Source organism: Aegilops tauschii, chromosome 5, assembly GCF_002575655.3.
Source record: "Aegilops tauschii subsp. strangulata cultivar AL8/78 chromosome 5, Aet v6.0, whole genome shotgun sequence".
In the NCBI taxonomy this organism is placed as follows: domain Eukaryota; kingdom Viridiplantae; phylum Streptophyta; class Magnoliopsida; order Poales; family Poaceae; genus Aegilops; species Aegilops tauschii.
The window spans coordinates 103802123-103813442 of NC_053039.3; the positions used below are offsets into that span (position 1 = coordinate 103802123).

At 44.9% G+C, this 11320-nt stretch overlaps 1 protein-coding gene across 4 annotated transcripts; it reads left to right on the plus strand.

Moving 5' to 3' along the window:
• The first annotated feature begins 1020 nt into the window (after positions 1-1020).
• On the plus strand, positions 1021-7679 carry LOC109745504 (uncharacterized). Of its 4 annotated transcripts, none has more exons than XR_005756383.3 (10): positions 1021-2998; positions 3111-3218; positions 3318-3408; positions 3971-4089; positions 4213-4422; positions 5003-5272; positions 5388-5517; positions 5616-5749; positions 5947-6801; positions 6908-7679. XR_005756383.3 is itself a non-coding variant. In XM_020304629.4 (10 exons), the coding sequence occupies exons 1-10, from the start codon at positions 1448-1450 to the stop codon at positions 6992-6994; spliced, it is 2781 nt and encodes a 926-aa protein (XP_020160218.1). In that variant the 5' UTR covers positions 1023-1447; the 3' UTR covers positions 6995-7679. The 4 variants fall into 4 exon arrangements, 1 of the variants encoding a protein (XP_020160218.1); XR_005756381.3 differs by having other exon boundaries at positions 5616-6340; positions 6721-6801; positions 6908-6961; XR_005756382.3 differs by having other exon boundaries at positions 5616-6336; positions 6721-6801; positions 6908-6938.
• The last annotated feature ends 3641 nt before the right edge of the window (positions 7680-11320 follow it).

Consider the following 11320-nt stretch of genomic DNA (forward strand, 5'->3'; position numbering starts at 1 on the left):
TTTGAATCCTGATGTGCAGACCTAGCTATCTATCCAAACTCAACACACTACTAACCTGAAAGAGCATTTGGCCAAAGCCCAGTTCAAATACAAGTAATATGCAGATAAGAAGAGATCTCCAAGGGAATTTGCTGAAGGGGAAATGGTGTACTTGTGGTTGCAGACGCATGCTTGGTCTTCAGTGGTTAACCGTACATGCCCTAAGCTTGCCTTGAAATTCTTTGGTATCTTTAAAATCTTTGCCAAGATTGGCAATGTAGCCTACAAGTTGGAGTTACTCCGAGTAAGTATGGTGCATTTGGTTTTTCATGTGTCAGAACTCAAGGCTTATCGGCTAGATCATAGATCTTTCCTTGCGAGGAGTGATACCTGAAGGTTTGGTTAATAAAGGAAATGATGCCTATCTTCAAGTGTTGATCAAGTGGTCTACTGTTCCAGCATTTGCAGGCACCTGGGTGGATTATCAGGTGCTCAAGTCTCGCTATCTAGAAGCACAAGCCTGAGGACCAGCTGGTTCTCAATGAGAGGGCGATGTTAGTATTGACGATACTGTGACTAGGTTAAATAACCCGGAAGGCGTAAACTAAAAGACAAGGCGCCAATTGAGGAAGGCGGGAGAATCAAATAGAGGTGTGGGCTTCAAGTGGTTTTGCAGTGTGTTAGGCCATGAGCTAGAAAGTGGGTTATGTTGATGTGAGTCGAGGCACACACCGTTATAAGCCAGATATCGTGTAAGTGAGAATCATCAATGAAATGAAATTAGTCTAAGCCTCTTTCTTGCTCGTGTCGCCCTTTACCTTCTAGCTTTCAACCTCCCCAACCCTAATTTGAATTTTTCACCGAAAATTTGTCCCAAATCCATCGATGCGGCGGCAAGGATGTGACAGTACCGCACATGTCGATTAATAACTACTATCTCGCTTAGGAATGAAAGCAAACAAAGCAAATCCCAATGAGTATGAACTTTGAACTTGACCCAAAACATGCTACCGTTTCCAAATCACTGTCACAGGGGGAATGGGCAGGATGAGATCCATGGGTAAATCGAGGCGGAGGTTCCCCCGGAGTACCGAACTGGCCATAGTACTACGGCTTCGTTCCCCCACGAGCCACGAGTAGCGCAATCTTCGTGGTCTGGTCTTCCAAGTCAAGTTCACCACCCTTTCCACCACCGTCTTCCTCCCCACGCTGAATATAAATACCTCCGCCTCCTCCGGTCCTCCCCTCTACGCCTCACCAAACCCAAAACCACCGCCTCGTCGATCCCACATTCCACCTTCCCTCCCGTTTCCGCCCGCAAATTGCCTCCTCCACCCAAACCCTAGGCCTCAAGCCCACCGCCACGCCCCCCCTCCCGCTCCCGCTCTGCGGCAATCCCGCGAACACCTCGCGCGCATCTCCCCGCGTTTCCACGGCCAGCCGGGCAACTTCTCCGAGCGCCCTGGCGATGGCGAACCACGGGGCCGCGGAGGCCGCCTCCATTCGCAACGAGGCCCGGGAGGTTCTAAGCCTCTACTCCGACGGCGAGCACGAGGCTGCGCTGGCCCGCGCCGTAGTGCTCGCCGCCGTGCACCCGGGCTCCGCGGTCGCTCTCAACCTCGCCGGATTGATCCACCGCCACGCCGCCCTCGTGGCGCGGAACGACAGGGGCGCCCACGGCGACGACGAAGACGGCGACGAGAACGCGTCCGCGCTGGAGAAGTACCACCGCCACGCCGCCCTCGACGCCTTCTCCGCCGCTGCGCGTCTCGCCCCCAACTGCGTCGTCACCAACGCCGACCACGCCGTGGCGCTCGTCCACTGCCGTCGCTTCGAGGACGCGCAGAAGGAGTTTCTCCGCATGCTCGACACGGTCGCGAACAACGACCAAGCCGACCCGGCGCTGTACAGCGTGGTGTACGACATGAGCGGGGACTCGAGCATGAAGGGGAGAAAGCGCGACGCCGTGAAGAGCGCCAGCATCGCCATGGAGCGCTTCGCGGAAAAAATCAACCACAGGATTCTGCCATTGGAGGCCGCCAAGTTGCTGGACGCCAGCAATCTCGGCGGGCCTGCCGCCGATGAAGCGCGAGAGCGTGCAAAGCTTCTCGCCGAGACCTACCCCTACTCGCCGCGCGCCCAGCTACTCCGCGCGTACATCGACTTGGCACCAGTCCGTGCCCTCGATCCGGCAATGGACAAGAAGCAGCTTCTGCGCCGCGCGCTCACCACCGTGTCTCAAGCGGCAGTAAACTTCGACCTCTCGCTCATGGTTGCCTTGTTCCACGCCAAGCTCTTGTTCGTCCTGGATAACTTTGATGCTGCGGAGCGAGAGTGCCGCCGGGCACTTCGCATGGAGACGCCGAATGACCCCAATTGGGATGACATACCTCCCATGGCTGCTCTTGGGGCAGATTCTGATGCCAGAGTATCTTATGTCAAGAAGCAGCTCCGTGTCTTGCTCAAGCAGATCATAGTTGTGGCTGCACTATACTGGTCCTCTATGAAGAATGCACTGCAGGGCCAACGCGTCGTATCAGTGACGGTTGACACGCTGCATGCGCACTATGATGGAATCGACAAGTCGGCAGCAAAGACCATATCTGATGCAACGCGCTTTCTCAAGAATCAGGAGTCATGGAGTTTCTGGATTTGCCTCAATTCCCGTTGTGATGGCAAGAAGTTTTCGGACACTAGTTCGCTCTGGCAACACACGTGCAGCAAGCACCGAGATGAGCTCTGGGGGAAGCTGCAGTCACTTATAGATCCAGAGTATTGGGAAAATACATCACAGGATGATCACTCGTTGGTTGGGATAACTCTCAGCCGCCAGTCTGACACCTTTCTTTTACCAAGGGTGCAGGATATGTTTGAATCCTTGCTGCTTTCACCATCTGTTGGAATACAGGCAGAGCCCTTCGCTGAAATGCGACAAAGGAAATGCAGAGAAGGATCTGAGATCCTTGGGAGCATCAGGGAGAAGCTGAGGTTGTTGCCTAAAGATACACTTAGCACTGAGGTCTAGCACTTCTACATATGGCATGGTTTCAATTTAGCATTCTTCCTTAGTTCACTGTTCTGCTGATAGTGAGGTTTATCAGACTAATGATTGGCTTGCTTGTTGATTGCAGTTTCAGGAGTGCTGTTCTGGAATAGAGAAATTGTGGCTAAAGTTTCTTGAAGTTACTGTTGTGGACTATCGTGAAATCATTCTTCCCCTTGCGAGATCATACCAATGGGTCTGTTAACATCTGCAGTGATTAGTTTTTATAGTTATATATGCCCATTTGTTGGCTCAACTGCCCATATTGTGTGCTAACTGATAACCATCTTTGCAGATAGAATTGAAGAAACGGATTCCTTTTTATCTAAATCATCCTGGTACCAGGCGTATTGAATTTGCTGATGCCAATATTGATATTATATGCGGTAAAATTCCTGCTGCCCAATGAATTTGTGTTAACTCATGTCACATTGACTTTTCCAGGAGCTTTTTGTTCTTCTGCTGTCATAGCAAATAATTAAGTTATATCTCAGCGATCTAAACCTGGCATTGCCCTAGTCTGCTTGTTCTATGCCTCCTTGATTCAGAGGAATTTCCATGTAGTTTATTAGTATTTCCATCCTTAGGAATTTTGAGTACTGCTCCCTCCGTTCCAAAATAAGTGTCTTAACTTTGTACTAACTTTAATACAAACTTGTACTAAGGTTGAGACACTTATTTTGGGACGGATGGAGCACTATATTAGAGGGTTTTTTACAGTGTAATATTCTATTAGAAGTTATCTGGTATGTAGGATTTGAATCCTTAGGATGTGCTCTTTTCCTATAGGCCACTTTGCGCTCAGTTCCAAAGGAAAATTTCCATTCAGTCTAACCTCTTGGAAAATACTTTTTTAAATTAGCAAATATGTTGTTGCATGCTCTCAGTTTTACAATATAAAATATGCTCTGTTATGTCACTAATACTTCTTACAATTTCATAATACAGGAACTTCTGGCCAATCTGTCAAGGAAATGGCAAGCACCTCCAGTTCTCAACAAAGCCTTACTGTTTCCAACAAGAACAATGCTGATAAAGAATTGTCTATCTTGAGTGTAATCATACAGGTAAGAGACACTCGCATCTGGTCATGTGATCTTTTAACAACCAGCCTATAATTTCCTATGTATGTCTTCCTGTCATTGGGCAATCTGAAAAACCAACCTATAATTTCCTTTGTATGTGTGCAGTCATTGTGCAATCTGAGGCATTTCAGAGATAAACTTCTGATGGGGCCACTTGTATGGATCCCGTCAGTTGAAAATCCCTGCATTGCACAGCAATTTTATGAAATCTTCTCTTCTTGGGAGAAAAACGACCACCACTTAACCGATGTTGTACTGACTTGCATGAAGACTCTTCTCTGCAGAGTTGTTGATTACAGCACTTTTTATGAAAAGGTTAGACCTTAATCACCATTGCTTATATTTGCAAGACCTTTTAAACAAAAATTAATTGAAGTTAGATTACAAACGTGAAAGCAGAGTATGTAAACCAGTTCGGTGCTGATGCTACCTTCAATTTATTTTATTTGCATGTGTCCATTTCTTACTTTGTGGTCATTTTGGAGGTCTGCAACTGTTTTGAACAAAACATAGATGTGGTATCTTACACTTCACAGAGGGAAACAGTCCTAGTTCATACCAGAATTAACTTCTTTTTTCTTGTTATTTACTGTAATTTATGCATGCTGAATATTGATACCAAGTATATGCACTAGAATGGGCGAATTTAGGTACTCCCTAAAGAAATATAAGAGCGTTTCGTAAAGAAATATAAGAGCATTTAGATAACGCTCTTATATTTCTTTACGGAGGGAGTATGTTGTTATTATAAGCTCTGTTGTGTTTTGCATCGCTGTTGTGTTTCTTTTACGTTGTGTGTAAAGTATTGACCTAAAAACAGCTGCATTCTGCGTCTGTCCTATATGATCATGCACGCAATTAGTAATCCTGAATTCCTGGTGAATCAATTCCACAGGTTGGGAAAACTTTTGCTTCTGAGATTGTGTCCACAATTCTCATTGAATTGCATATGTCAGAAACTTGTTCGCGTTTTAGAGAAAACAAGGAGACCAAGAGACATGTAGTGAACTCAGTCACGTGCGGAGATTGCATATGCCCAACACATTATCTTTTTGGGATCAAATTCGATGCTCAAATCAGCTGTAGGTGTGGGAAGTCTTCCGGTGAATACCTGTATACCACACTTTTCCATAAACTTGATGTCGGTTCACCTCAAACAGCAAAGGTATGCTGTATGCAATAGTTTTCTGCCTAGCCAACATTGTATAGGTGGATATTGACGCAAGAGTATTCTAGAAAGTAGGAAATATTGACTAGAGGTTTTAATTGTCCTTGTACAGATCAAGTCCTTTGCAGAGCTTCTGGTTCTATTGGATGAACAGTTTCGCGAGGACAACAAATGTGACCATTGTGGAAGTCTGCAGAATATTGATCTCTTTCTTTCAAACACACCACACTTCTTTACAATAGGTAACGCTACTTGTCTCAAATTATAAGTTGGCTTTTATTTTATTCATACATCATAGCTTGCAGTAGTTTACACCAACAAATATTCATCATGTCGGCAGTTTTGAACTGGCTGGGTGGCAGTGAAAGCCAGGACGCACTATCTGAAGTTCTGGCTGGCATCACGTCTCCCCTTGACACTGAGTTCTTCTGCAGAAGTGCTCATTCTGCAGCTATGTATGCTGTCACCTCCATGGTACGTGCACAGCAAACTATTCTATTTTCCTAAATTGAATTGTTAATGGAGCTGAACAAATACTTTTATCATTTAATTCTCATGTTAAGGTAATCCTGAAATGAGAAAAGCAATGAGCTATTTGTATTGGTTGACGTTCATGACCTTTTTATAAGTTGTGTTGCTAATTATTTACTGTTCCTTGACTGTTACTGGAGGCCAAGTTGGTATTGTTCTAAGACTGAAGCAAGGTTCTTAGTTTTGTGGAACAAAACGGATCATGGTTAAATGGCGTTGTCACCTGGTTCAAATTGCCTAGGTTATCTTGACAAGGCATTTTGCTTCTATTTCTAAAGAAGTGGATAGAAGGTTTAAACTATGATACATCATATCTGAGTTGGTTCGTACTTGGAGTTGGAGAGATATTTGCAAGTTTTTGAATGGTCCTATCTGTGGCATATTTTTTCCTGCCTACTTCACTTATATCAAGATATTTAGAAGACTCGACAGAAGAATTTCAGCAAGAATCAATAGCTTGTGTGATCCTTATGTCGCTGAGTTCTTTTTATAAACGGTCCATTGATTGAACGGTTGAAGAAGTATCATATGTAGGTAAACTGGTTAGACCTTTTAAAGTCTGCTGCTCTCACAAGTATATTTTGCATTATTTTCCTTCCTTTTATAGCGAATAGGAAATGGCCTCATCAAATCACATGGAGTGGTTGCAGAACATCTGCTGGAGTAACCTTTTATCTGCACACTTCTCTCTCTCTCTCTCTCTCTCTCTCTCTCTGTGTGTGTGTGTGTGTGTGTGTGTGTGTGTTTACTCTTCTGTTGCTTTGAGTATTAGTACAGGCCTATTGCAAGGTTGGTTTAATGCTCTGGTTACTTAATTTGCCTGCTTTTACATATGCAAGCAAGTCACTCCTTGCAAATGCAGTGCAATTTAGCATCCATCTTATGCTAGCTTGCAATCCAAACTCCTCTTGCAGATCTGCTATGCTGATGACCGCTACGTCTGCTTTGCTCGCGACGAGGACAAGTGGGTCATATATGGCTTCGAGACTGTCGAGGTAAGTTACTCGTGACTCCTGGGTGTTGATCAAGGCCCTGTATTCGTTCTTGTAGCCATTTTGTTCTTAACTTGCTGATTTGTTGGTGTGAACTTCCTGCATGCAGAGAGAAGATAGTTGGGAGCATTTGCTAGAACGTTTCAAGGACTGCAAGCTCCAGCCTGAAGTTCTATTTTTCGAGGTCATCAAGTAGACTGTTGTATAGCTTTGCAGAATGCAAACCTCTGTCTGACGATCAGAGCCAACTCTGGACCCAGTTTTTTTTGTTTCATTGCCACCATTTTGATGCTGTTTGGCTTGGTCACTCTGACATTGAATACAGATAAATTCTTCAGAGATGGTATAAATTGTTCTGTGTGTTCTTAACTCGAAAGAAGGGCTTTATGGTATTTGTCTTTGGAAGTTGGAACTGATGAGTGATGCATGTCTTGACTTCTAATGTCACATTTAATGGCACCACGCCGTTTTCTCTTAAGCCATAATGTTGATAATGGCTAGCTGAGAGAAGTGATTTTGATGCATCACCATCAGGAATCTACTGTAGGCTGTTTTTATTTCCTTTCTCTCGAGTTTCCTTTGTTAAGGTAGGCTCTAGGCTTCCGTTGTCTGTTTATGGCCCTTCGGCCTTTGTTTGTATCTGGTGTCATCTTGACCTTTTCTCTCTAATACAAGATGACGCTCATTTGGATGCGTGTTTGAGAAGAAAAATTGTTTCAATTTTGTTGTTGAAAATGTCGACCCTTTTCATAGATATGAGTATTGGGACTAGGTACTAAAATTGATGCTATTATAGTCTTGTTGTAGGAGATAGTTTCGAGAGAGGGGGTTGGGGATACCATTGTCTTTTTCTTCCTTTTCCTTTTTTACATCAATAAAAATACTTATCAGTGCAGCTGCGCTAATTGGGCTTTCCAAGCGCACACACTATGCGACAAAAAAACTCACATTGCATCTGAGCAGACCTGTCATAAAGGGTGTGTGTCATCATTACAGTACAAAAAAGAAAACTATCTGGTCCACGTCCCATCCGAACACAAGTCAAAAAAGAAAAAAATACGTGCATTTATTTGGTTTTACAAAATTTAAAAAGCCATAATTTTTTATTCGAGTATCGGAATTTAGATTCGTTTTCACCATTGGGTTTTTCACGGCGAGTTCTTCAAAACTAGATCCCATATGGGTATATTTTGACAAACTTTTTTTTCTGAGCAATTCTGAGTGCTGTAGAGGCAACTTTAGTCTTATAGGAAAGCAACTCTTCTTAGTTTGCCTACTATAATTGCCTATCAAGAAGAAGTCTTTAATAAGTTGCCTCCCATGACTATGTGTTCGGTAAATTCACATATAAGTTGTCTACCACACAATCGAGTATGCCAACACTATGTTTCAGAGTACATGCAGCATGAGCTACACCGACAGACAACTTGTCCTAGTATTGTAGCCAACTAATTAGCGATGACATGCAAACCAGGCATCATTGTTAGGCAAGTAATTATCATTGTCAAGTCTCGTGATTTGTTGGGACAGTTGCTTGGATTCATTTTGAATAGGTTTTTGCATTTGTGTTTTTTGTAATATAGTTGCTTTGTTTTGGTAGACAGTTGCTTGGATTATTTTGCTAGAATAATTTTCATTTTGTGTTTTTTTTGTAAGTGACTTGTTTTGGATTTTTTAGAATAGATAAGTTGCATGGGGAGGGGAAGGGGGGGGGGTAAGATAGCTGTCCACAAAGGCTATTCAAGTTGGTCATACGTTTTTTCTGTCTAAAGTAGACAATCTAAGTAGGAATGCTAGGGACAGTTGCTTGGTTTTGCTAGGACAATTTTTTCATAGTTGTTATTTAATAATGCAGTTGCTTGAATTGAATAGTACAGTTGCTTGGTTTTGTAGGATAGTTGCTCGGTTATGCTAGAATAGTTTTGCATTGCTGGCATAAATTTCGACAAATTCCTTTTTTTAATTATGTGATAATTATGAGAACCAATCCTACTACAGAAAGAGCCATTATACCAATTCAGAATTTCTACTAGAAATGACGAATGGTTAAAAAAAGTAGGCGGATCGGATCAAACGAAATTAGCCTTTCTTGTTGGTAATACATTTGCTTGGTTTTGCTATAAACAATTTTGCATTGTGTTTTGGTATTACAATTGCTTGGATTTTTTGCTAGGAATAGTGGCTTTGGATCTTGCTAGAACAGTTGTGTGGATTTCTGCTAGGGGGCAGTTGCTTAGAGTTTGCTAGAACAATTGCTATATGCAGATGTATATAGTTACATACACACACAAGATGAGTTGGACTTGCACACATTTTCTTGATTTTTTTCATTTTACACAAACCAACCAATGGGAAACACACATGAGTTGCTTGTTGAATGCACTGGAATTGCACGAAAACACCCCAAAAGTTGTTAATTTTTTATGTGATACTCAAGTGCATAACGATCCGAAAGTTATTGCCCTTGTTTTGCCTCCAATAGCCCCATCAATGATGAACTTAGACTTTTTCATATGTAGCACTAAAGGTGCATCATGTTGTGTGTGTGGTTTTCTCTTTTTTTTACACAAACCAACCTAATAGGCCGTCCTACTGGGAAAAAAATGAAGTTGCTTTTTCATAGCACTAAAGTTGCCTCCATCGTATTCAAAGTTGCTTCAAAAAAAAGTTCAACGAAACCTATCTATATGAGATCTAGTTTCGAAGAACTCGCCGCGAGAAAGCCAACTATGAAAACGAAATTGAATTTCGACACTTAAATCAGAAGTTACAGTTTTTTAAACTTTTTCGATCCCCAAATAAATGCACGCGAGGACATGGTTTCTTCTTTAATTAGTGAACTACGGTCGTCCACGTCAGCTGCTCTTTTCCATATTTGGATGAGCGCTAGTTCCTACCAATGGACGCTCGGGCGCCCGCTAGCCATGTCCATAAAACTATCCTCCTAACCATCCCAGCTTAATCCTCCTAACCATCCCAGCTTAATGCCATACCCTGTAATTTACAACACGTGAGCCCACAAATACTAATACACGCAGGATCAGCAGACAGTACAGTAATTCTACCGATATTAATTAATCACACGCACAGCCGCACCTAAATCCGGGAAGGATCCATCACCTTCTGTCCTGCACCACCACTCGGAATCGGACCGAAGCAGAAAAAATCTCGGAGGGAGCAGCTGTAGTGCAGGTATCAGATCCAAGAACGAAACCTTATTGATTTTGTTACAACTAGCGATAGTCACGTTCGTTCCACCTCAGCAAGAAGAGGCAAATGTACTCCCTCCGTCCGAAAATATTTGTCATCAAAATAGATAAAGGAGATGTATTTAGACGTATTTTAGTTTTAGATACATCATCTTTTATCCATTTTAATGACAAGTATTTTTGGACGGAGGGAGTAACTGATAGTACTAGATCTAAACAACAAATGGAGAAAGAAAAGAAAATGAGATGCACAAGTTGACTTCTGATGGGTGGCTCAGACTACAATGACCAAATGGGTGTCTTTGTGTCTAATTCCTAAGAGCATCTCTAGCAGACCCCATAAAAATTCGACCCGCAAAATGCATTTGTGGTTTCACAAAGATCGCGTTTACAGGTCGAAAACTAGCGCGGCCGAACAGAACCCGTATCTAAACCTGCATAATTTGAAAAAACACTTTCACGGGAGAAATTGCACAAACATAGTTCATCACATGATCAACAAACTACAAGCATAGTTATACTACATACTATGTTAAACTAGTACTAGAGGTGTCGGATCTGACGGCGGCGAGGTCGCGGCAAAATGGACGACGCCGTGGAGGCCGGGCGACGCTCAATCCTCCTCGCCGGAGCTGCACAGGTCGACGTACTTCGCCGCCTGCTCCGCGCGGATGCGGCGCCACTCCTCGGCCTTCTCGTTGGCGGCGACGTTGGCGGCGACCGCCTGCCGCCACTCGAGGTCTTCGAGCTCCTCGGCGTGGCACTGGCGCTCCGCCTCCTCGCGCACGCTCCGCTCGGCGATGGCGGCCGCAACGGCGTCGACGTCCGCGACGTAGTCCTCGGGCCCGACGACTCCGCGGCAGTCGAGCGGAGCGGGCTCCTCGGGCTCCTCCTTGACGGGAACGAAGGCGAACGGCGTCGGCTCCTCCGGCTCCTCCTCGTCCTTCACCCACTCCCTCTTCACGGGGAGAAAGCCCGCGCCGGAGGACGATGAGGATCCGGCGTAGGAAGACCTCGCGGAGGAGAAGGACGCGCGCCGGCGGTCGTACTCCTCCGTCTCGCGGCGGTTGAAGCTCGCCGGCGGCGACATCCCGTGGTTGGTCCACTTGCGGGCGCCGCGCTTCCTCGCGCCGTCCGACCGGACGCACCGCTCGCGCTCCGGGCCCCCTCTCGCCACCGGATCTGCGGCCAGAGCCGCGTCCGGAGCTCCACATTCGGCCCCACATGGCGGCTGGAGGCGAGGCGGGTGGTCGCCGACGGCGAGAAATGTGGAGAGGGGAAAGGGGAATCGGGTGGCTCGCAGCGGCGGGGGG